Raw genomic sequence first — 27,560 nt, 5'->3', positions numbered from 1 at the left:
CCAATTGGCTGTGAAATGTTATGAATCAGCACCCCCAAATAACCAAACCAAATTTTAAGTTAACCAAAAGCTGATTTGTAACCCTTTTTTTGATACAAATGTTGGAGAGTGGTCCCAGGTCAAAGTGGTCCCTGGTCAAGTGGTCCCTGATCCAAGTGGTCCCTGGTCCAAGTGGTTCCTGGTCAAAGTGGTCCCTGGTCAAAAAAGGTTTGGGAACCACTGCACTACAGAAACACACATTGTAGTGTATAATTAACCAAATGCTACCACCTAGTGGATAAAAAATGTACACACACTGGAGAATGTAAGAAAATGCAAAAGGCTTTGGGGTACAGCATCAGTGAGCATAAGACAATAAAGTTGACAGGACACTGCTCTTCACACAGACAACTGCAACAAATATTACTGAATTGAGTCTCCATGAAGATATTTTGCTGTAACACTCACATAACATTCCAGATCTAGCACTGGCATGTCTTAGCCCCTTCCAGTTGCTATCATGATGTCAAGCATATTTTCCTCTTTAACCAGCATCTGTATCCACTTCCATTCTCTCCTTTTGTGTGGCCTGGGTGGGGGTTCGCAGTTCCCTGGCACAGGTAAATGTGTATAGTTATGCTTGCTTCTGGGAACATTTGCATAATGAACCAAGAAGGGCAAAGATCGAGCAGTCCTTGTTTCTCCAAGACCCTTGATGCACAACAATATTTTTTTTGTTGTGTCAAGAGCGACTTGAGAAATTGCAAGTTGCTTCTGGTGTGAGACAATTGGTCGTCTGCAAGGATGTTGCCCATGGGACGCCCGGATGTTTTTGATGTTTTTACCATCCTTGTAGGAGGCTTCTCTCATGATAGAGGGAGCTCATCTGTGCTCTCCCTGGATTTCAACCTATGACCTGTTGTTCTTCAGTCCTGCCGGCACAGGGGTTTAACAGCAAATGAAATGAATAAAATAAAATCACAGACATTGTCATTAAAGTTTTGAATAATTACATACATACCTAAGAAACTGTGGGTGCTTCCAGAGGTGAGCTATCCAGCAGGTGGGATGGGAATCTTCAGTCTTAAAGTCTATTCTAGTCCCTATAGCTCCTTCATCCATCTTCCAGTGAGTCCTGAAGAAGTCCTTCCAAAGGTTCATATCCTTCATGAAAATCCAACTATCTGGAATGTGAAACTTTTGCTATGGATCTTCCCAACTCAGAGAACTCTCGTGGAAGAATCACTCCACTGTTTTGGAGATGACAGCAAGATTTCTCAACACACTATTCACCGTGCTGATTAAGATTGTAAGTGTTGTGCTAAGAAGAATTTCCTCCTTATCTCTGATCATTGATTCTTAACTTGGCCTGAATGGTTTCCAACAAGTCAACAGTGCTTCTCAGTAACATGTGGGACCAACACAGCCCACAACCCAATACACAAAGTATTAAAACATTGCTTTACTTTTGTTTTTGGGAAATCTCTGCTGTTAAAAAATAACAGAATATAAGAGATGGAATGAAAAATAATTTCATTATTTATTTATTTTCATCTCATGAACCAATATAAAAATACACAGAACACATACAAAACAATTCTGATGCCAAGGTTTATCATAATACATACTTTTTGGATACCTGGTATTTAGTTCTGTAGGTATTTGTCTTATGAAATATTAACACTGCTTTCAGTATTTCAAGCATTTAAATTAATGGTAGGTTGAAACAATATTTAGATTTCTGCATATGATGAAGACACATTTTAGAGTCCCATTGTTTAAATATTTCCTCTTACAGTCATGGGACTTAAAAGCAATTTAATCCATAATCCTGTATCGACTGACATGTAAGTAAGTCCCAAAACACTAAACCAGACTTATTTTTAAGCCAACATGTATAGGATTGTACTGGCAATGTAGCTGAACCATGCCATACATTTTTCATTGTGTACAACAGAGCTCAACAAACTCAAGAAAACTGCAATATAAATTAACATCTGGAATATATTTTATGGTGGACTTCAAATAGTCAGCAAAAAGTTCAGTCATGTTTTCATTAAATAATGTTACAATCCTATGCACATGTAACCAGGAATAAAATTCAGTGAACACAATGCACCTCTGAGTAATCATGGCTAGAACTGCTATGAAGACATAAAAAATTACGAGGAAAGTATCAATGATTGTCTAGTCTATCAAGAGAGTGTGACTGATGAGGTATGACGTGTTCCATGCAATGAATGTCTTTATCATCTTCATTTTCTCTCCATTCAAACGATTGCACACTCTATTTTGATAAAATATCTATCCTGGCAACTTCTCATCCGTCCACAGTACTGTATTCACGAACGTCATGTTTTGCAACTGACCTCAAAAAGGGCGGCTGCTGAGTGCATCCGATAGAAAATCGAAAAGGGCATTGCAAGGTTAACAACAATAATCCAAGGCTCGAATCCAAAAACCATTTCTTCCAATCCATTGTCATATTCAGGGCGGCAGCCAAAAGCTGGTGGAATCCAAAGCTATGAAAGAGAACAAAAATAACAAAAATTGATGTAATTGCTTCCATTCCCATGAGATAATACAGCAAAAGAAACTGTAAGGTATCAAGACTTTAAAGTAGTGGTTCTCAACTTGTGGGTCCCCAGGTGTTTTGGCCTATAACTCCCAGAAATCCCAGCCAGCTTACAAGTGGTTAGGTTTTTCGGAAGTTGAAGGCCAAAACATCTGGAGATCCATAGGTTGAGAACCACCATTTAAAGCAGTGGTTCTCAACCTGGGGTCCCCAGATGTTTTTGGCCTACAACTCCCAGAAATCCCAGCCAATTTATCAGCTGTTAGGATTTCTGGGAGTTGAAGGCCAAAAACATCTGGAGACCCCAGGTTGAGAACCACTGCTTTTATTAGGTACAGGTTTTCATTAACTGCAGCCCACTTCATATGTTTAGAGCAGTAGTTCTCAACCTTTGGTCTTCCAGTTGTTTTGGACTTCAACTCCCAAAAATCCCAGCCAGTTTACCAGCTGTTAGGAATTGTAAGAGCGGAAGTCCAAAACACCTGGAGGAACAAAGGTTGGGCATCACTGGTTTAGAGAATTCAAATTACACCAGTTCTGGTGTGTTGGCGGGCTGGCACAAAACAGGCAAAGTTCTCCAGTCCCTCGCTAATCAGGACAAGCAAGTGCCAATTGTCCTGCCTTGCCCTCCTTCCCATCCCTGCCATGGAAAGAGGAAGAACATATAGTAATAACTGTAATAGTGCCCACAGGATGGCTAATATTTCAGCTATCTTCTTCAGCTCAGGCAGAAATTATTGGTTCCAATAGCAATTAAAACCAACTGTTGGATAATAAGGGGGGATTAAAGAAAAGCCTATTAAATGTCAAATTATGTTATGGTTTTACAAGTTTACAGACCCAATGATCCAGGTGATATAGCAACCTTAAGTTATATTTCTCATCTCTGGGGGGCGATTGGTAGGTTGAAAGTGTTGATGTATATTGATGCATATGGAATGCCCTGCTCCAGATGACATACACTTTCACACTACAGACCTGAAGTACTGCTTCTTAAACTGTTAGTCTTGGCCCCAAATGGGGTCCCCTTAGCTCCCAAAAATTTTCTGAACTCCATCTAGTGGTTGTTTTAGACATTTACACCAATTTGTTAGCAATAACCTATGTTTACAGCAGATGCTGCGGAAAATGTTTCAGCTGTGATTCATGAAAAAGGGAAATCAGCCTTTTTAGCAAACCGTGCAAATGCTGGTTTGTCATCAGTAAATGTTTCATTTTTATACAACAGAGTCTCACTTCTCCAACATAAATGGGCTGGCAGAACGTTGGATAAGCAAAAATGTTGGATAATAAGGAGGGATTAAGGAAACGCCTATTAAATGTCAAATGACATTATGATTTTACAAATTAAGCACCAAAACATCATCTTTTACAACAAATCGACTGAAAAAGCAGTTCAATACATGGTAATGTTATGTAGTAATTACAGTATTTATGAATTTAGCACCAAAACATTGTAATGTATTGAAAACATTAACTGCAGCAATGTGGTTTTTGTTTTACTGGGCAGCAATTCATTGTTTATTTTTCTAGCCAGCAATGCACAGTGGGCCTCTCAGCACGGCAGGCGCCCACCGGGCGGGGGGAGACGCAGTTGGTGCAAGCTGGATGCTGTGCCCAATGGGAAAAGTGTGCACCGGCTGTGTCTTACCCCTCTTGGCGGGCACTGGGCGTGCGGAGAAACCCACTGTGTATTGCTGCCTAGAGAAACAGCTGTGGATCTGGGTGGGAAACTGACTGAGTTCAATAATACAGAATGTTGGATGAGCGAAGGTTGTATAAGCGAGATTCTACTGTAAGTGCAACCATCAATACACATTTTCTAGATACAGTAACATTCTGTAACAAAAGGAGCCCCCAGTGGCGCTGTGGGTTAAGCCACTGAGCTGCTGAACTTGCTGACCAAGTTCTATACTACAACTTATTCTAGTTTCGTCCATTATATAGAATTGTTCCAATATATTTTCTAATTACACTATGTAACAAAAATTGAAAAAAAAATAATTCTGTTCCTGATTTGGGCATAGTGGGTTAAACCGCTGGGCTGCTACACTTGCTGATCAAAAGGTTGGTGGTTCAAATCTAGGGAGCGGGGTGAGCTGCTAGCCCCAGCTTCTGTCAACCTAGCAGTTCAAAAACATGCAAATGTGAGATCAATAGATAGTTCTTTTGCGGAAAGATAATGGCGATTAATGCAGACATGCTGGCCACATGACCTTGGAGGTATCTACAGACAATGCTGGCTCTTCGGCTTAGAAATGAAGATAAGAACCATCCCCCGGAGTCAGTCACAACTAGACTTAATGCCAAGAGGAAACCTTTACACTTTACTGTTTGACAAAATGTATTTATTTATTTCTGTTCCTGATTTGAAAATGTTATTTCCTGTTTAACTGTGCAGTAGTTACTCTGAAAGTAGTTGTTATACTCCAGAGACTTCATTTTTGTGGCTGCCACAAAATATGTTGAATTTGTTTAGACTTGAAGTATTCATTGAAAAACTATAGCGAAATGTGCAGCAGGATGTCCCACAAAAACAAAGTTTTTGCAATTTAATAAACTTTTCCCCTGTTTTTATGATAGAACCAATTTGGAGATGACATTTATAACCCAGGAACAAAAATCATGTTACATCTTGTAATAAAAAAGCATTGTAGTTATAGCTATTTTATCTTTTTTTTTGTTCTTGTTTCTTCTTAGTTTGTAAAAATATTGAACAACTATAGAACATATTAAAGAAAAATCTTGCCTGGGAGTCCCAGAAAATCCTGTGAATCAGAAGAATAGTAGAATATAAGCTCTGTTCAATTGACTTTTTTATTTATTGTGTCAGAAGCAGGTTGGGAATATACCACAAGTTCTGATGTGAGAGAATTGGCAGTTGCCCAGGGGCATCCAGACCATCCTGTGGGAGGCTTCTCTCATGTCCCCACTGGAAAGCTGAGGCTGAAAGATGGGAGCTCACCCCATTTCACAGATTTGAGCTGTTGACCTTAAAGTATTCAGGTCAGCATTTCAGTTGGCACAAGGGTTTAATCCATTGTGCCACTGCAGCTCCATTCAATTGACTGGGATGTTGTAAGACAAAGGGAGGCAGAACTGCTGTACAAAGTTGTCACCTTTTCACTTGCTCTCTGTAGCTCTGCTTTTAATGGCAGCTTGATGTGTATGCTAAATACCTGCAGATTAGACTGCTGTTAAAGGCACCACCAGGCATTTTGGCTTGTGATCCACTGCCCACTGTGTGTATTGAGTTAATTGGCATTATTGTTGTAAATTAACTTACTGAGAGATTACACAACAACAAAAATGCAGCAATATTCATCAGGATGGTTCTTTTGTTGCTGATAGGCTGTTTTCTGCTGTGAAGTGAGAAATCAGAGGTAGAGGGAGTGACTGGCACACTGTTGTCACTTTTTTCTTCATCCAAAGAACCGCTTCCATTGCTCTCCGGCAAAATACAATTTCCATTGACCACTTGTGGTAACGTGCCATTGTCAATGCCACTGGTCCCATTATATATTTCTTTGTAGGAAGGAGCTGGGGACAAAGTGCTTCCATTGGATACTGTAGCAATCCGGAGTGTTTTAATGTCATCGTTTACTTTTTCATGTTCACGGTGTATGGATTCAATGATGAAGAGGTTCTGAATATATTTCTCAATTATAACAAGAATGGAATAGGGCAGATTGAACCATGTGTAGGCAGGATGGGTTTCAGCAAGAATAATTGCAAGAATGGAACCCCAAGAAAGAAGCCAGGATCCCGAAGCTGTTCCAACCAGTAAGTCTGCATCAAGTTTCCTAGCTGGATTTTTTGAAACATCCAGTGATTTGTTTTCATATCTGTAAATCAGAAGAGCAACTATCCCAGCTACACACATGAGTGTCAATACGGTGATAGCATACAAATAAAACATCCGAAGTGCCGATTCACTCTTTATTTTTGAACGGCCAATCTGAATCAAATAGACAACAACAATTGCTATAGTTGTAATGAACACAGCTAGTCCCAAAATAGTGCCCATTGTTTTGCCTTGAAACTTAAAAGACATCTTGTGTTGGTGAAGGTGTTCAATGTTGCGTCCAATATTCTTCCATAGCACATAGAGCACTGTGGATGCTAAAATGTGATATTCAATGTTGAAGGGGTATAAGTAGTATATTCCTTGGGAAAATATGGAACAGAGGCCTTGGATGCTGCAATTACAATTTGGTTCATGATCATCCAATTCTACAAAACAAAACAAAAGGAGACAGTGTTATTCAAGTGCATTATAAATAGCACTTCCCTGTACCCCCATAGCTTTGTGAACGTCCACTACTGGGGCTCTCTTCTTTAAAACATGTATAGTGCCAGCCTGTAAAAATACTACACAGATGCTAAACAATTATTCACTGTGACAGTCATATTGAGCTATCTAGACTCTTCTGGAGGACATCTTGAATTGAAATCTGAGTTCAAGGAATGGCATAACCAATAGGATACCTACAAGAGCCTTAAAATTATCAGACTCTATGTGGGAGCAAAAGAATGAAGCCACTAGAAGAGCAACATGACTTGAAATAGAATTCAGTAACAAACACAGGGTGTCAAAAAGGGGGAAAGGAAAAGACGTATAATAATTACAAGTGGAAGAGATTGGATAAATTGAATAATTCAAGGAACAGACAGGGAGATCTGAAAGAAGCAAGATATTCATCCTGTAGTTAATACTTTGCTCCCTTCTTACAATATCTGGTTTTTGTAGTTGTGTGCCTTCATTCTTGACTTATAATGACCCTAAGGCAACTCTATTACATTTTTTTCTTAGCAAGGTATGTTCAAAGGACCCAGTGAGTTTCCAGGCCAAATAGAGATTTGAACACTGGTCTCCAGAATTGCACTCCTAAGTTCAAACTGCTATATTACACTAGCTCTCATCAATTTCTTGTTATTGGGCAATCATAAAGCATAAAAGACAACCATAAAGCACTCTAAAAATGAATAAGATTTTATCTTACCTATTGATATGTTTCGAAATCCAAGAGTAATTAATCTTTCTTTGTGATTATTAAGTTGATGCTTTGATTCTGTTAGTACACCATTTGTCCACAAAAGAAGATTTGTAAATACGGAATGGATCACTCCAAACCTAAAATGTATAGAAATTGATTGAGAGCAAATACAAACACCTCAAACTCTGAAAACAAGTTATTTTGCCATACTATATGTATTTGCTAATGTGTTATGTTCTTTCAATATATACATTTTATCATAGGGTTTGGTTGACAAGATTTATTCAGGGGAAGTCTGCCACTGCCTTCTCTAGACAGTGGCTTGCCCAAGGCTGAGCAGAGCTTTGAACTCTTGTTTCCCAGATTCCTAATCCAACACTCAAACCACAACTGTTTACTTGTACACAGATTGAAGAGGCTAGGGCTAAGGTAGTAGTGGAAAATTGCCAGCAAAAAGAGAAAGTTCAGACAAGGGGAAAGTTCAAAAGGGAAATACCTAGTAACAACCAGGTGCAGGAGGGGGAATCAGCTGCTGAGGAAAAGCAGGAACAGGAATACTGATAAGAGCAGGCACCAGAAGAGAACAAAAATAAGAGATAGAGATGAGGCACAAATAAGAGAAAATAGACTGAAAATAACCTGTGTGCATGCTCAAGGTGTTGACTACAAAACTGAGCTGTGTCTCAGTTTTAAGTGGCACTTTCCTCTGTTCACTTGGCAGGGTGATTGGATCAAATAAACCTGTTGAATGACCTCCTTGCTTCCAGTGTTTGATTGGATAAAGAGATGATAGAGGTTTTGGGGGCATTTGGGAACAGAGGGGCACGGCAGCATGTCCCAACAGATTTTTAATGTGCTAAAACACAGCTTTATCTGTCAATTGGAAAAAAATCCATTTCTCCATATTTTGTCAAAGAAATCAAGTGTTATTTTGAACCCATTTCTTGAAAACCAATCCATTGTTTCTCATGGCTTGAACAATCCACAATCTTGCTAAAATCCTTAAAGCACAAGATTTTTTTTCCTGAAATTCTTTTGGCAAAATTTTGAAAGTCTGCATAGTGACCCATTCATTATACAAGGGAACTGTGTTTTGAAGCGCTTAAGGCAGAGGTTCTCAACCTGGGGTCCTCAAATGTTTTTGGCCTTCAATTCCCAGAAATCCTAACAGCTGCTAAACTGGCTGGGATTTCTGGGAGTTGTAGGCCAAAACACCTGGGGACCCACAGGTTGAGAACCACTAGCTTAAGGTTTTTTGCTGGGATGTATGTTAAAATCATAAAATAAAGAAAATGCAAGGAGGGATTAAAATATGAGCTTATATAGGAGGGGGAAATGGAAAGCTAAAGAAGGTTTTTGGTAGTCTGGATGGGAAAAGGGATTTTCAAAGACATATGTTGTCAAAACAGGGACAAGTGGAGAACAAGTGGGAGGAAAAATTATGGCTAGCTTTTTTCAGCTTCATTTTTATTTAGTTATTACTTATTTAATTTATACCACATCCTTTCTCCAAGATGTCTTACAATATAATATACAGTACATTGTGGAAAGGTTTTTAGTGTTGGTATTGAACTTGAATTTAAATGGCAATTTGACATAAACATAATAGTTAGCTTGCCCCTCTTCTAGTATAGGGACAAGAATTAGAATTAGATTTCTTAAATTAGATTGATAATAACCAAATAAATACATTATCTACATCCTGCTAATCTTCTTATCTCTGAACTTGACCTTTCATGATACTAGACATGTCAAAATAGGTTGATTTTAACACTGGTATTACCCTAAAGGTACTAGATCCCAACTGATCCTGAAAGTTAAGTAGGATGAGCCTGGTTAGCACTTGGATGAGAGGACACCAGTATGTACCAATTGCAATAGGTTACATTTCAGAAGAAGGTGGCAAAACCATCTCTGAGGATTCGTTCTCTAAGAAACCTTATTAAATTCACAAGTTTGCCATAAGTTGACAGGACACTTGAAGGCACTTACATGCAGACACATATCCATGCCAATATGTGGATAATAATCTTCTTTTAACCAATTTCATTGAGCAGCTATGCATAGGATTCTTGCTGAGGACTGCACTTTTCAAGTTAAAATGTTGAAAACAATTATTAGAAAAATAGAAATATTGTGTTCTTTTTACCTCTCTAGTGTTTTGAATGATTGGATAATATCCTTGGCATGGCACCATAAGAAGTACACCTGAAAATAAAATATGAATAAGAAATAAAGCATTATGTAATGGGGAAAGCGGTACTGTATTCCTTAGCTCAGAAGAATGTGCAGGAGATAATTAAGAGATAAACCAGTCACATGTAAAGCATTAATCAACTGTCAGTACATTTTTAGATCATATTCTAATCTGAAAGTAGAATATTATCTTAAATATAAAAACAAAAGTAAAAAATTGTGAGACACATCAAGAGCAATAAAGATGCAAAAATGGCAACATATAAATCACCAGTGCATCTTACATAGATACTTGATTCTGCAGAGATAATCAAATATCAATATAACAAACTATAGATAATTTATATGTATAGGAGTCTATGGAAGGCAATGATGCTAGCTGGATGAGATGGTGGGTGCTGGCCAAAGAAATGAGGTGATCAGAGAAGTGATCAGAAAAGGGAAGGGAAGAGGCAGAGGCCATTCTTCTTTTTCCTCTCTCCCATCACTGGCATCCCAACCAAAGTCACTCCAGGTGATGAGTGACTGGCATGTCACATCTGCTGGCCACCACAATAAGGAGAATAAAAGGAAAGGGTAAAGGTGGTCACCCAGTTCAAGCAGGGATGTGGTGGAGATCTAAACCATCCTAGGGCCATTCCACCATTCACCATTCTGGATCAGCCTCAGGATAAATAGTTCATGTAGAACCTCCCTTGTAAATTGGAGAGAATGCCATAGTAGACTATGGAGTGGGGACTGCAAATGGGTTGCAGGAGATGGGGGAAGAACTATTTTAACACCATGTGAATGAAGTAGGGAGTGTTGTTACAAAATGCTCTTTCTCTGAGGCTAGGAAATATCTATAGAGATTCACCCCCTCAATTTCCCCAAACTGAATAGACAGGAGGGCACCCTGAAATTTGTGAAAGCAGGGAGGAGCTTGGTGGGTTCAAGAGCAATGTTTCCTTTTCTTCTTCCTGCTCACAGGAATTCCCTGAATGATCGACCAGGGCTGCCACATTCTTCAGAAGGCACAAATGGAAGGAATGGGGGTACCATCAATGACAGGGAATCCTAGCTAACCCCACAATTGCTATCAATCACCCTGTGTGCATCTCCCTCTCGGTGATGATTTCCCCATCACATGGGGGAAGCGTTGCTCTCCCAGTGAGGCCCTTTGCTGGCAAGTGTGTTGTGGGGAAAGTGTCCAGTGACATTTTCATTCGGTTGGGGGTGGGGCCTCCACCGGAAGTCACACAATATTGTGTGATAGTTGGTGTGGGGCTCCATCTATGAGATGGGGTAAAAGCATCCTAGGGCACTAAATTCCCCACATCTGATGAGGACCCAAGTCTCAAGATAAAAGAAAACACAATTTTTAATTCAACCTCTTCCAGCTACTGTAAGCAGATAGCAGCTTAACTGAAAGATGAAGTCCAGGGATTTTTGTTTTTTCAAAATGCATTACATGTGACCTTCCTGAGTCTTGTGGCTTCATTTACTGTATAACCAGATGTGTGTGCACTGGAATGAGTTTTGTTTGATCTGTTAAAAGCTGTGGAAAATAAGCAACAAAAGGCTGGGACTGAAGGGGCATGAGAAGCAGCAGAATTATAGAAAAGGTACTGGAGGAGACTGAAAGCCTTTGTTTAGTTCAAACCTAAAACCAGTAATAGGAGTATTATTCTCTTTCCCTTAGATTCTTAGATCGTGCCCTTCACTGTGATGTTGAAGTATTTGCAAGAGGTGTTTTGTGTGGCAATTATATATGGTCGTAACTTTCCCTTCCTCTGTACAGCTCTACAGTATGTAGAGAGCAGGTTAAGTTACCGCTCGACTTCAAGGTTGACTGCATAAAGAAGGGAAGGATATTTCTGTTGTTCTCCCCAAACTGCAAGGACAGAAGGGCTCTGTCTGAAGCAAGGAACCACTCTTACAGTCTTGTTTGCTGAGAAAGCTAGCCACTTGGTATTTTCTAAAAGATTCCTTGGCAAAATTGCTAAAAACTAGTTCATAAAATTAAAGACTACTGAATGTATGCAATATATAATCCTAATATACAGATCAGGAAATGAACATAGTATTTTATAGTCTTTGTTGACAACAAGGCAGTACCTACTGGGAATGTATCCTCTGCCAACTCCTCTGAAATGAAGAAGAGAACAGCTACATTCTTGTATAGCTCCTTGGGATATCATTACTCTTGGCAAAGATGGACTATAAGGGACACATTCTGCATATGCTGACATTAGAGTTCAGGATCAAAATATGTTCTTTTACTATAGGTTTTATAAAAGAATTTGTCACATAGACCAGTATTTCCTAACTATATAATGTATATACATTATAATTAGGAAATACTGGTCCATGTGACAAATTCTTTTATAAAACCTATAGTAAAAGAAAATATTTTGATATGGGCTTCAAATACAAAAAGACTCTATGAGTACTGAGCCAATGTGGGAAATTCTGAGAATTGATTGACAGTAAATATAGTTTAAGTGTCTCCTGTCTACACAAAAACCCATTAAATTAACAAGATGCAACTGAAAATTGCTTTATAGCTTTGATATTAGAAACATTTCTTCCATTCAAATATGCGTGTGAACTGTTATTGCATTTGTGTGTGTGTGGGTGTAAATGACACACTAAGCCCTAGCTGAATGTGTTCAACTAACAAAAAGAAGGGAGTGGGCTTGCCCTGTCCTTTTTTGTACCCAGTTTAGTGACTATTCACAGTGTATCTGTCCGAACGTATCTCCTTCTATGTCTCACCTCGGAATTTGAGATCATCCAGGGAGGCCCTGCTCTCGACCGCACCACTAACACAAGTGAGACTGGTGGGAATGAGGAGCAGGGCCTTCTCAGTGGTGGCCCCTCACCTGTGGAACTCGCTTCCGGGGGAAATTAGGGCATCAACATCCCTCCTCTCCTTCAGGAGGAAGGTGAAGACATGGTTGTGGGACCAGGCCTTTGGGCAATCTGTCAACTAGATATGAATAACCAGATGGATAGGACCGAAAGGACTGATAAGTGCCGAATTGGAATTGAACTATGAGATTGTGAAGCGCTGACTGTTAATGAGGAAAATGGTTTGTATCGGTTTTATTGTTTTTATTGGTTTTATGGTTGTTTTTGCCTTATAATAATTACTGTTTCCTGTTAATTCATGTTATTGTAAAGCTGCTGTTTTGTTAACTGATGTTATTGTTTTACTATTGTTATGTACTGCGGGCATCGAATTGTGCCTCGCTTTTGTAAGCCGCCCTGAGTCGTCCCCCCCCCCTCCCCCGGGGTGAGAAGGGCAGGGTAGAAGCAACCAAAATAAATAAATAAATAAATCATGGTATGCATGTGTGTGAATGGTGAAGCACTGGGTTGCTGTGAGTTTTCCGGGCTGTATGGCCATGTTCCAGAAGCATTCTTTCCTAACGTTTTGCCCACATCTATAGCAGGCATCCTCAGAGGTTGTGAGGTCACAACTTCTGAGGATGTCTACCATAGATGTGGGCAAAACATCAGAGAGAATGCTTCTGGAACATGGCCATACAGACTGGAAAACTCACAGCAATCCAGTGATTCTGGTCATTAAAGCTTTGACAACACAATGGTGAAGCACCTTCTCCTTCTCAGTGCTTTTTGCATACAATCCCATTTAGCTTTCTCCACCTCTCTCTTTGAGGCATTTGCCAGAACCTCTACCAGCCAAGTACCTGATTTGTACATTAGGACTTGCCATATGATAAATTCAAAATGTAATCAATCCCTAAAATGGAATAGTATTGTCAAATGAACACCAGACTCAAAGAGTAATGCATATACAGAAATAGTCCAAAACCAAATGTTTTTACCTGCAGTAGTGTATGCACTGCATGCGTGACTGGGAAAATACCTTCTGTCACAGATAAGCAATTTGAATATCCAATAAAGAATCCAATCTTGAAAGAATCCATGATTAAAGTAATCAACGCAAACAAAGTAATTGCACCTAAACAAAATTTTAAAAGAAAAAACATTAACCAGAAAGTTATAACATTAGATGCTGTAGAAAACAGGAAGAAAAGGGTAGGTGACACAATTGCTTCTCAGTGTCTACCTGACTTATAACACTGGGAGAATTCAGCACCTAATGCTAAGACTATTCTGTCTAGAGTGGTGCTACCAGGTTTGAAGCATGGGTATTGAGTATACTCCTAAAGTCAGCCCAGAGCCTGAATGTCCAGATTTCAGTGATCTGTGTTTACAGAGTCCAGTAGCTGCACCCAGGCCTGTAGCCAGGATTTTGATTTGGGGGGCGGGGCTGAGTTTGGTTTGGGGGGCAGGGCTGAGTTTGGTTTGGGAGGCAGGGCTGAGGATCTACCCTAGCAAACCTTTTGTATCATTATCCCAATACCCCCATACATATGGGATATATTGAGTGTGGTGATCAGATCATGATATAAATAAACATAATAGTTTAGATAATATACCAGTAAGGCCTTCTCACAGACCACCCTGAGAATTTGGGGGGGGGGGGGGGGGGGGGCTGAAGCCGCTGTCAGCCGTCACCACCCTCAGCTCCTTCAACGTCAAGCCAGTCACTTCAAGGATACTATCCATCCCTTTTTACACTTATATAAATTGTTTTTGCAGTATTTTGCTTTAATCTGTAGTGTAAGACACCATGCTATAAACCACAAGTGAGCAATGGCATTTGTTTCATTAATGAGCCTGAGTGGTGGAGTGGTTTTAATGTCAGGCTACAATCCTGACTCCAGCACAGTAACCCATCGGTGTCCCGTGGGCATGTCATATTCCCAGGCTGGATCTACACTGCCATATAACCCAGTCCCAAAGCAGATAATCTGGATTCGAAAACAAGATTTTATAGCAGTGTAGATGGGGTCTCAGTCTTAGAGGAAGGCAATGATAACCCCCTTCTGAATGAATCTGACCAGAAAATGTCCATGGTAATATCTTCACTAGAGATATATAGGTAGTCTCCAAGTTACAAACATCTGACGTACAAATGACTCATAGTTAACAATGGGGTGAGACAACAGGAAGTCAGAGGAATCTACCACCAGGAAGGGAAATTCACTCCTGAAAAACTTTTCATGCAGAAAAGGTGTCTCCACTGAAGCACTATCACCAATCCTTGTTTTCACAATAAGCCAAATTTTTCAAAATCCAATTAGAACAGGGACAGAAAATGAGGTGAAATCTCCTAAACAGCAGTACAGACAGCAAAACAAACACCACAGGGGTGTTGACCTTTCCCTATGCTATCCCTATGCATATCTATCTATCTATCTATCTATCTATCTATCTATCTATCTATCTATCTAGTTACACTTAAAAATTGACTGTTTCTGACTTACCTACAAAACCTATCTTGTTCATAACTTGGGAACTACCTGTAATGGCATTTCATTGGAGGTCTAGTGGCAGAAGTCCCTATCTGTACAGGTCAAGACCAAAACACAATGGTTTGAAAGGAAGACGCAAAGCATCCACCAAAAATATATATTCTTTCCTATCAGCAATCAATCACCTAACACCAGCCTAACTTTATGGCGATAAAACATAATACACATTAAAAGGCAGGCATGTAGCCGGGGGGGGCTCGAGGGGCTTTGCCCCCCCCCCTGAAATTCTCATGGTGGTCCACGAGAAGACCTTATTGGTGCATTATTTAAAAACTGTTATGTTTATTCATATCACGATCTGATCACAATACTCAATATATCCCATATGCATGAGGGTATTGGGGTAACGATACAAAAGGTTTGTTAGGGTAGACCCTCTTTCACTCAGACTCCCCCCCCCCCCCGAATCATTAAATTCAATATGGAATGAAAACTTATTTGCTTCCACCCCATTCTCTCCCATGCACACCAACTCAACTGAGGACTGAGTTCAATCCATATCCGCATTCAATCACAGCACAGCAGAAATAGCATCTAAACCTCCAACAGAGACCATAGCTCTGATTATAGAGCACAGAGTGAATTATGACAGCACTTGGGAATTACAATATGAATGCTGCACTTTAATACATTATAGATTTCATCAGGTGTGTCTTCAGCTATCTCTGAATTCCCCATAAAACTCGTAAATGTTTGAGGTCCATTTTAGGTTCCAACATGGCAGCCATATTTATGAATGCCACTTGGTTTGGTACATTGTGAAATGAAGCAAAACCTCCCACAGCAAGGATAAAACACCAGAATTGAACGATCACATTCCAATCCATTCACTCACAAAACCTCACAAGGGAAAGTAATACAATCTGGAATGCAATCAGCATTGCTCCACAGACTAGGCCAGATATAATGGAGGTGACTAAAATAATAAGATTGAGTTGTATATGTCAGAAAACAAGAATGCAAGTGCTATCAAGAAACTATCAAAACTTCAACCCAATAACTCATTCCATTCCAACAAACAGGAGAGAAATCAAATTACATACATTTGTTGATTTCTAGTGAGAAACATGGCAATTTGCATTTCCAAATCTATATCTGAATTCAGATCCAAATTAAATTGGGTAACACCTGAATTAGCTCAACCAAATTGGGAAGCTTGTATGTTTATCAGGCCTACTTGTCCATAGCAACTCAACTGAGCTCAAATGCCACTGAAGGAGGTGTACTGTCAGGTTTTCACTTGACTCTTCCAGGTCTTGCAGAATCCAACTTTCTCTGCTACCTGAGATGAATGTTGTTTGATACATTCCCCCACTTCAGCGCTCCATAGTTTCTTAGTCTGACTGGTATAATGCTGGCAGCTCCTTGCCTAGTACATACTTACCTCAAACTGCCAAGACCCACGTGCTTTCTTTGCCAGCTTTATGAAAGAAGATGGGATTGGAGATGTCAAGCTGTCTTGACACACGTTAGGCATGGGTAAACGTCAACCCTTTGGGCATTTTGGACTTCAACTCCCATAATTGTTAGGAATTGTGGAACTTGAAGTCCAAAACACCTGGAGGGCCAAAGTTTGCTCATTGCTAAACATCCACTCAAGGTTTCTTTTTCTTTTCTCTTTTCCCTGTTACAGGTTCATAGCCCCCTTCTCCCACAACCATATTATTGGATTATTGGAGCAACAGCTAAACACTATAGATGTGACAACAAACTCAGCTTCCCTCCAACTCCTCTTTCAATGTGAAGTATTGATGAATTGGCATGAAAAACGACAGCAACTTGGATTAACATCTTGCTAGACCTGACCAACAAAACCTTTACTCCCTTCTTCAGTGGAAAAGAAGGAAAGGTCATTTTTGCTTTCACCCCACACCCCTAGAAAGAGCAATTCACTCATTAAAGAGTTCTTATCATGGGGGAAAGATGTCTCAATTGAAAGATGTCTCAATTATCATTGAAGTTTGGTTCCACGACAAGCCATTTTTTTTCAAAATTCAATTCTCACAAGGATAGAAAGTGAGCTGAAATCTTCTGAACAGGGGCACTGACAGCAAAACAAACACCACAGGGCCATTAACCTTTCTCTATGCTCTCCACATCCCCCCCTATGTATATGTGTATGTATATATATATATATATATATATATACTCATATGTATATGTGCCAGAAATTACACTTTAAAGCTGTACCTGTTCCGACTTGCATACAAATTCAGTGTAAGAACTAATCTACAGAATCTATCTTTCTAACCTTGGCTGGGAAAATCCTCACAAAAATCCTTGCAAACTGCCTTCTACCTGTTTCAAAAGACATCCTCCCAGAATCCCAGAACTGCTTCCACCCCTCCAGAGGAACAGTAGATATGATCTTAACTGCACGACAGCTCCAAGAAAAATGCAGGAAACAAAATCAAGCTCTGTACACAACATTCATTGACCTTGCAAATATATGACACAGTAAATCACAGTGCGCTCTGGACCATCCTCCAAAAATTGGATGACCTGACAAATTCGTGAACATCCTGCAGCTCCTCCACAAGGACATGATGGCAACGGTCTTGGACAGCAATGGCTCCCAAAGTGACCCATTTAAAGTGGAATCAAGTGTCAAACAGGGATGTATTATTGCCCCAACCTTATTCTCCATCTTCATCACTACAATATTGCATCTTGTTGATGGGAAGTTTCCCACTAATGCGGAAATCATCTATTAGACAGATGATAAGCTATTTAACCTCAGCAGACCGAAAGCTAAAACCAAGGTCACAACAACATCTGTTATACAACATCAATATGCTGGTGACAACATAGTCTGTGTGCATTAAGAATAAGACCTACAAGCCACTATAAACACTTTTGCAGAAGCATACAAAAAGTTTAGCCTCTCACTGAACATCGAGAAAACCAAAGTGCTCTTTCAGCAGGCATGAACCAATCCCTCTGCAATACCAGAAATACGGTTTAATGATATAACATTAGAAAATGTTGATCACTTCTGCTTCCTTGGCAGTCAAGTCTCCACAAAAGTCAGTATTGACATTAGAATACAACACTGTCTCAGCTCTGTGAGTGCAGCATTTTTCCAAATGAAGCAGAGAGTGATACCAAGATGTTTGATTATAAAGCTATTGTCCTCCCAACCCTGTTATACGCCTGCAAAACGTGGACTGTCTACAGACCTCACACCCAACTTTGAACCGGTGTCTCTATGTCATTCTCTACATTAATATCATTGCCCAGACCCTCGCCACCTTGACCCTCATTGACATCATTCCCACAACTAAAACACCTTGATCTTGAAACATAATCACAGGCTGAACTTCAACATCTAGCATGTATTGTTAGCAAATCTAGAAAAAAAATTAATAAAGATATGGGCATGGAAATATAAATATTGTGGAAGATAGCTTATTGATGTCTGTAAGAGATAAGGTTCTTTTTTTCCTCAAAAAATTAAATCACCTACTTCCGGAATTTTTTTTCAACACACAGGTATATATACCTCATAGCCTTCTGCTAAAAGAAATACTGTGTTTAAAACTTGTCTGGCTTGTTGAACTTCCTGTTCCAACACCTGTCTTTTGCCCCTAATGGAGCTTCAGGGATAATGAACAAAGTAGGAGAAAGGGCAAGAAAAGAGGTAACCCTTCCTTGTCTCCCACAGAATGAAGTCATTTCCTGTAAGTATTAATTATCGTGGTAGATCTTTATCTTATTTTCCCTCCAGACATATTTTGTTGCATTTATAATCAGAGTAAAAATAGCCCTTCTAAGATTTTTTTTCCAAAATGATGACATTCTTCTTCTTCCAGGTTTTGCAATGGATTTGGCATGACTAGGCTCCGTTGAAATTAATGCAAATAACAAATAAGCAACAAATGAAACAAGAAGTGTTCCCTGAGAGTGAAATCTCAATAGATTTTTTTATATCTTTCTTCACTGTCATTATATCCCAGGATCTGATCCCAGATTATCTGCTTATCCCAGATTATATAGCAGTGGAGACTCAGTTGTTGGCGGTGGCCAGGAGTGTCTTCACACAGTTAAAACTTGTTTGCCAGCTGCGGCTGTACCTTGAGATGACTGACTTGGCATGGTAGTCCACGCATTAGTTACATCCCGTCTGGACTACTGAATTGCTCTCTATGTGGGGTTTCCCTTTGAAGACAGTTCAGAAGCTACAGCTAGTCCAAAGATCGGCAGCCAGGTTACTAACTGGGACTCCATACAAGGAGAGAACCACTCCCATGTTATGGCAGCTCCACTGGCTGCCGGTTCGCTTCAGAGCTAAATAATAAATAATAATAATAATAATAAAACTTTATTTATACCCCTCCACCATCTCCCCAAGGGACTTGGAGCAGTTTACATGAGGCCAAGCCCAACAACACATCAATAAAACAAGAAAGCAATAAACAAAAACAATACAATTAATATAAATCACATATAAACATTAACACACAAAAATTTAAAAACCTATGGCCGGGCCAAATGTAAAAGTTTAAAAATTTTAAAAAATGCTGGGCATGAACAAGATAAGGTATATCTGGTAGGAGGGTTTTAAAGAAGTGAGGGAGCGCAATCCAACGAATAGTTAAAGTGCATTCTGAGGACATTTTGCTGTGTATTATTTCCTTATTCCGGGAAGGTACACTGGAATAGTCACGTTTTCAGGCTCCTCCTAAAGACTTCCAATGTTGGGGCATGCCTGATATCCCTGGGAAGTGAGTTCCAGAGTCAGGGGTCCACCACCGAGAAGGCCCTCTCCCTTGTCCCCACCAATCGCGCCAAGGGAGGTGGGAGTGAGAGCAGGGCCTCTCCAGATGAATAAAGAGATCGTGTGGGTTTGTACACAGAAATGTGGTCACGCAGGTAGGCGGGTCCCAATCCCTAAATGGTTTGGGTCCATGACTACGGTATTTTCCTAACCGCATCTCCTATATAGACCACCTCATGCACTGCGGTCAATGAAGGAGGCCTTACTCTCGATCCCACCACCATCACAAGTGTGGCTTGCAGGAACGAGAGAGGGGGGGCCTTCTCTGTGATCGCTCCCCACCTCTGGAACTCCCTTCCTAAAGAAATAAAAATTGCCCCCATCCTTTTCTCCTTCAGAAAACTTTTGAAAACACATCTATGCACTTTAGCATATAGAGAGGAGGAGGACTAGCAAAATTTAATTAGCATTTTATGGCTGCTGCGGTCTATTTTAATTCACAACTACGGTCAGGCACTGTTTACATTTTAATAGTATAATTGTCTAGGATATATGTTTTTGTGTAATTATGTCCCCCGGGGTTGCAGTGGGTTAAAGTCCTGAGCTGCTGAACTTGCTGACTGAAAGGTCGCATATTCGAATCTGGGGAACAGCATGAGCTCCAGCTATTAGCCTCAGCTTCTGCCAACCTAGCAATTCGAAAACATGCCAATGTGGGTAGAGCAATAGGTACTGCTCTGGTGGGAAGGTAATGGCGCGCCATGCAGTCATGCCAGCCACATGACCTTGGAGGTGTCTATGAACAATACCGATTCTTCAGCTTAAAAATTGAGATGAGCACCAGCCCTCACAGTCGGACACAACTGGACTTAATGTCAGGGGAATACCTTTACCTTTATCTATGTTCTATTCATGGAATTACGTTTTATTTAAGTAGCTGTATTTCATATTACTTTAACCTTCTTAACTCTTTTCTGGTAATTAGATTACTACTGTCCATTTTGCATTTCCAATATGTGATTTTAAATTATGACATTGAATGTTTGCCTTTTTGTATGTATGTAAACTGCCCTGAGTCCCCTTTGGGGAGAACAGGCGGTCTAGAAATAAATAATAATAATAATAATAATTATTATTATTATTATTATTATTTTACTGACACAAAAGCACAGTATGTCACAGCAAATGAGATCTATATGCTGAATTTCATATCACAAAATCACAAGTCGAACACTTCCCAAATGTCTAGGACTGTGTGATGTATTTTCGAATGATGCGCGTAGGTCCAAGTAAGGTGGCCTTTTGCAGTTGACAGATCGTGATTTTGTCAATGTTTATTGTTTCCAAATGCTGGCTAGATCTTTTGGCACTGGCCACTGGGACCACCTCTACTGGTTTAGGCCAGAGCCTTTGCAGTTCAATTTTGAGATCTTGATAGCGGCTGAGTTTTTCCTGTTGTTTTTCCTCAATGTGACTATCACCTGGTATGGCGACATAAATAATCCAGAATTTTTCCTTTTCCATAATAGTGATGTCTGGTGTATTGTTTTTATTGTTGTTGTTGATGATGATGATGATGATTATTTTTATTATTATTATTTAAAACACAACTAGACGAGTCCAAAGCAAACAAGATCACTTTGCTGGCTTTTGTATTAGATCACACGTCGGACACTTCCAAAGTGACAAGGACTGTGTGAGGTATCAGTGAATAATGCGTGCAGATCCCAGTAGGGTGGCATTTTGCAGCTGGCAGATGATAATGTTGTCAGCGCCCATTGTGTTTAAGTGCAGGCCAAGGTCTTTAGGAACTGCACCCAGTGTGCCGATCACCACTGGGACCCATCTTTACTGGTTTGTGCCAGAGACTTTGCAGTTCGATCTTTAAATTATTATTATTATTATTATTATTATTATTATTATTATTATTATTATTAATTATATAATCTAGTTCAAAACAGATAACCTGGGATCAGATCCTGGGATATAAGTATAGTGTAGAATAAACCATAGAGTACACTAACACTATAGAATTAATGCACTTCAAATGAGATTTGGTTGGTTATATCAGGATGTATGCAAACATATCAGGAAATCTGTCCCATCCTGTGCCAGCAATGCCTCTGAGCAAACCACACAGAGAACCAGGACAATCTCAGCTCAAGAGAATAAATGAACAACCATCTGACAATAAAAATGCAAGATGCAAAAAGGCAGTATCAGAACACTTCTGTCTCAAAGGGCATTACATTACTGAAGCCAAGATAGCTATTGGAGCTTCAAAATAAGATTTGAACAGGCAATGAATAACTGTTTTGGGGAGAAAGATACTAGATTTTGCTATAATAGGGGAATACTAAACTAGAGGGAAATAAGGAAGCAAAAACTTTCAAGTAACTTTCTTTTCTTTAGGATTATAATTGGCTGAGTTTTACCTATACACCTCCTGGGTGTTTTGTTTTTTTTCAAGTTGTAACGGTACAGAGATTTCTTGAGAGCTTCTGTCAGTGGCATCACAAGGGGTGTGTGGACCACACCTGGTAACGCCATCAGAGGAGGTGACACCAAAATGACTGTCTTTCCCAGAGTGGGCACTCCCCCCAAGCCCTCCACCTGCTCCAGGTGGGAAGAGCAGCCAATGAGCAGATGGTCTTTCCCCTCCCCTCCTCTCCCCTTCCTCCCTTTCCCACAGCCACCCAAAACCCTCTCAGCTATGGTCTCTTTTGATCCTGCAGCCTGTGGCACTGAACCAGGCACTGGCTCAATGCCATTGCATTTTTCAAATGAGTTTCCTGCTGTTGGGGGTGAAGGCATCCAGGTACAAGAGCCTTTCCTTTTCTTGCTGCTACTTGAATTTACATTTTACTGTCTTCCATCTAAATCCTAATGTGACCCAGAAGAGAACTGTCTTTGTCTACACTGAGACACCTCCAGACCAACTGACCAACAACAGAAATAGAAACTGTAGGCGTGTAATGCCTATACATTCACTTTTCTTTTCTTCTCCTATATACAGTCAGTCCCTGAGTTACAAACATCCGACTCATAGTTAAGTACAGGGCTGAGACAACCGTGAGAGAAGTCTTTCCCTCAGAAGGGAAATTCTCTCCTGAAAAAGTTATCGCCTATGCTTGTTTCCACAACATGCCACATTTTTCAAAATCCAATTATCACAGGGACAGAAAGTCAGGTGAAATCTTTCGAATAGGGGCACAGAAAGCAAAACAAACACCTTCCCTATGCTATCCAAAGTTAACCCTTCCCTATGCTATCCAAAGCTGAAGAATATATATATTTGGCTAGAGTTACACTTTAAAAATGTGCCTGTTTCAACTTACATACAAATTCAACTTAAGAACAAACCTACAGAATCTACTTTGTTTGTAACATGGGACCTGCCTATATGTGTGTGTGTGTGTGTGTGCATACACACACACAAACTCAACCTTTTTCAGTACCATAACACCACTTTTTAGTCTCACTCAACAGAGGCAACTCTGAGAGACAATATCATACTCTCCACCTCAATAACTGTCAACTAGAAAACGAGAACACATAAGTGAATTTAGCAGAGAGAAACATATAGCTATTGATAAAATACTGCTGATTCTCTGAGAAGATAACCTTGGTTCTTGAATAATATATTCAAGATCTTGAATAATATATCAATTACCATCTATGCTAACAAAAGAGACCGAAATGTTGGCTTTATTTGGGAATACCTTGTTATATTTGAGATATCTTGGAAGGGAACTCCAAGGCCCTATCTACACTGCCATATAAAATCCAGTTTGAACTGGATTATATGGCAATGTAGACTCATATAATCCATATAATTCTGCTTTGAACTGGATTATATGGCAATGTCGACTCATATAATCCAGTTCAAAGCAGATAATGTAGATTTTTCTGCTTTGAAAATCTGGATTATATGGCAGTGTAGAAGGGGCCCAAGTCTAAACCAAAATGCATTTGTTTCCATACACTGTATGTCAATACCTAAAGGTAATGTTGTTCAATACGGAAAGTGTTCAGTACTGAACCATTAGAAAGCAAATGTGTCAATATCTCAACCAACCAAGTGGATAATTAGAAGTAGTTTGGGATTTCAAATTCACATCAGGGATGCTCAACCTGTATCAGCTCCCCAAGCAGGCATTTGAAGCCATGGAAGAGTTTCATAAGCATGAGAATGAGCAAGAATGGATACACACATTTGCAATGCACTAAATCAAATACAGGCAATCCTCAAGTGATGAACAAGATTTATATGCACTGCTGAAGTCAAAAAGTATGCAAACACTTCAAATGCATCACATCAGGCCCAATACAGATGATGCTTTGTTAATAAAATAGAGTAATTGTTAATTATTATTAATAAATGCATGTTACTAAAATAGAATAATTATTAATTATTAATTATTGCATTGTTAATAAAATAGAGTTATAATAACATATAATAATAAATTATTATTAATAAATGCATGGTTAATCAAATAGATTAATAAATGCTAATTATTAATAGATGCATTGTTAATGATATAGAATAATAATGGTTATTAATAAATGCATTGTTAATACAACAAATGATTGGTTATTGTAGTAATTGTTTATTAATTTGTGTAATGTGTTAAGTTGTTAACTGTTTTTATACTGTTGCATTGAATTTTTGCTGTTCTTATTGGTTGTGAACCGCTGTGAGTTGCCTTCGGGCTGAGAGCAGCAGTATATAAGTAAAGTAAATAAATAAATAAACAACATAATAATAAAATATAATAATAAATTATTAATAAATGCATGGTTGGTCAAATAGATTAATCCATGATAATTTTTATCAAATGCATCGTTAATTAAATGGAATAATAATTAATGATTATTAATAAATGCATAGTTAATAAAATAGACTATTAATAATATTAATATAACAATAATTAATAAATGCATTGTTAATAAAATAGAATACTATTTAATAATTATTAATAAATGAATTATTAATAATCTTTATTAATAAAATAATATTAATAATAATAATAAATTAATAATTATGGGATCTGCACACATTATTTGCCAATACATCACATGCTCCTAGACACTTGGGAAGTATCCGACATGTGATCTAATTCAACAGCTAGCAGAGTTTGTGCTGTGGACTCATCTTGTTGTGTTTCAAATAATAATATAATTAATGATTATACAAGCCACGAGAATAAAGATGAAGATCCACCCAGAGGAAAAGTGTTCTTGCCATACATCAAGGGAACCATTGACCACATAGGGAAGCTGATGAGGAAACACAACATACCAACTATCTACAGACCCACCAGGAAAATCCAACAAATGCTACGTTCAGCAAAGGACAAGAGGGATCCTCTCACCTCTGCAGGAGTCTACCGTATACCATGCAGCTGTGGACAAGTCTACATAGGGACCACCAAACGCAGCATTGCCCAAACACGAATCAAGGAACATGAAAGGCACTGCAGACTACTTCAACCAGAGAAGTCAGCCATAGCAGAGCACCTGATGAACCAACCTGGACACCAGGCCCGTAGCCAGTATTTCGATTTGGGGGGGGGGAGTTTTTTTCAGGGGGGTTTCGGGGGGGCTGAGTTTCAGGGGGGGCTGAGCCTGAGAGAAAGAGGGTCTACCCTAGCAAACCTTTTTGTATCATTACCCCAATACCCCCCTGCATATGGGATATATTGAATATGGTGATCAGATCATGATATGAATAAACATAACAGTTTAAATAATGCACCAGTAAGGCCTTTTTGCGAATCACCATGAGAATTTGGGGGGGGGGGGGGCTGAAGCCCCTCACAGAGAAGCCATTGAAATCCACAAGCATGTGGACAATTTCAACAGAAAGGAGGAGACCATGAAAATGAACAAAATCTGACTACCGGTATTAAAAAAGCTCTAAAATTACAACAGCACAACAACAGAGAGGAAACAAACAAGGACATCTAATCACCTCTCAACAAAAGTTTGCTCTAGGCCAGTGTTTCTCAACCTTCCTAATGCCGTGACCCCTTAATACAGTTCCTCATGATGTGGTGACCCCCCAACCATAAAATTATTATTTTTGTTGTTATTTAATAACTGTAATTTTGCTACCATTATGAATCGTAATGTAAATATCTGATCTGCAGGATGTATTTTCATTCACTAGACCACATTTGGCACAAATACCCAATACACCCAAATTTGAATACTGGTGGGGTTGGGGGGATTAATTTTGTCATTTGGGAGTTGTAGTTGCTGGGATTTGTAGTTCACCTACAATCAAAGAGCATTCTGAACTCCACCAACAATGGAATTGAACCAGACTTGGCACATAGAACTCCCATGACCAAAGAAAATGCTGAAACAGTTTGGTGAGTTTGGGAGTTGTAGTTCACCTACATCCAGAGAGCACTGTGGACTCAAACAATGATCAATCTGGACCAAACTTGGCATGAACACTCAATATGTTCAAATGTGAACTCTGGTGGAGTTTGGGGGGAAATAGACCTAGACATTTGGTAGTTGTAGTTGCTGGGATTTATAGTTCACCTACAATCAAAGAGCATTCTGAACCTCATCAACGATAGAATTGGGCCAAGCTTCCCACACAGAACCCCCACGACCAACAGGAAACGTATATTTTTACGGTCTTCAGCGACCCCTCTGACACCCCCTCGTGACCCCCCCAGGGGTCCTGACCCCCAGGTTGAGAAACACTGCTCTAGGCACTGTCAGGCCATCAAATGCTAATCAAGGTGGTCAGTTGAAACATTCACACCTAGCTCCAGCAGACAAGAGTCCTTTGTCTCACCCTGGTCATTCCACAGATATATAAACCCTTTTTCCTAGTTCCAACAGACCTCACTACCTCTGAGGGTGCTTGCCATAGATGCAGGCGAAACGTCAGGAGAGAATGCCTCTAGACCATGGCCATATAGGCCAAAAAAAAAACCTACAACAACCCATTGATAATTGTATTATTAATACAAGGCATGACTGTGGTTGCTATTCTCCTCCCCTCCCTGAGCACTCCTGGGGCCCTTCTTGCCCTTCGGAGGAGGGGGGGTGTCTTTGGCTGCCCCCCTTCCCCGCATAAGGGACTCACACTTCAGCCAGCGGGCCCCGGCGTGGGTGTCCTTGCCCTGGATGAGCCTCTTCTGGGCGTTGCGGCGGCAGATGTACCAGGCCATCCAGAGCACCTGGAGCAGCATCAGGGTGATGAGATAGGCGAAGACGGCAGCCTTGGAGGCGCCGACGGCGTGCACGGCCCAGGCCAGCATCACCAGCAGCCCCGCCAGGAAGAGGTGCAGCCCGTACTGGCTGCTCAGCGTCTCCGCGTTCTTCTGCGGGTAGCCGCTTTTGGGCCGCGGGGGAGAGGGCGGCGGAGGCAGCGGCGGAGGGGGGACCTCGCCCGCCCCATCCAGCTCCCAGCCCTCCGTCGGGGCTGGAGAGCTCTTCTTGGAGCGGCCCATGCCCCAAACAGCGCGCGGGGAACTCTCTCCGTCCCGGAGACTTTGGCTTCCCGCCTCACGTCGGAAAACTTTCCCCAAACGGAGTCTGCACTTGGGAGTCTGCCCCGGGGGGCTTATAAGCGGCGAGGGAAATGATGTCACTCGCGCGGCGTCGGGTTTCCACTCCCGTTTCGCGAAGTCCCTACGACTGGCACGCCTTGAGCGGGAAGCAGCCCTCGGGTTTGGCAT

At 40.2% G+C, this 27,560-nt stretch overlaps 1 protein-coding gene across 1 annotated transcript; it reads right to left on the bottom strand.

Annotated features, from left to right (window-relative positions):
• Positions 1 to 1,968: 1,968 nt before the first annotated feature.
• OTOP1 (otopetrin 1) lies at positions 1,969 to 27,560 on the bottom strand. Its single transcript, XM_067468485.1, has 6 exons — positions 26,966 to 27,560; positions 13,581 to 13,717; positions 9,701 to 9,759; positions 7,558 to 7,688; positions 5,841 to 6,787; positions 1,969 to 2,501 (listed from the first exon to the last, which is right to left on the bottom strand). The coding sequence occupies exons 1-6, from the start codon at positions 27,558 to 27,560 to the stop codon at positions 2,331 to 2,333; spliced, it is 2,040 nt and encodes a 679-aa protein (XP_067324586.1). The 3' UTR covers positions 1,969 to 2,330.

Source organism: Anolis sagrei, chromosome 5 (assembly GCF_037176765.1).
Source record: "Anolis sagrei isolate rAnoSag1 chromosome 5, rAnoSag1.mat, whole genome shotgun sequence".
NCBI classification, from domain to species: Eukaryota; Metazoa; Chordata; class Lepidosauria; order Squamata; family Dactyloidae; genus Anolis; species Anolis sagrei.
Note: the sequence above shows the minus strand (reverse complement) of the source record. Positions and strands in the feature narration are given on the sequence as shown.

Bases quoted from the DNA above. Each gene is read 5' to 3' on its own strand.
- OTOP1 (XM_067468485.1), bottom strand. From the start codon at position 27,560: ATGCCAAACCCGAGGGCTGCTTCCCGCTCAAGGCGTGCCAGTCGTAGG. The intron at 13,718-26,965 runs GTGAGTCCCTTA...AATTTTGTTTAG, and splicing joins CGGGGCCCGCTGGCTGAAGT to GTGCAATTACTTTGTTTGCG. The intron at 7,689-9,700 runs GTAAAAAGAACA...TATACATTTTAG, and splicing joins TCATTCAAAACACTAGAGAG to GTTTGGAGTGATCCATTCCG.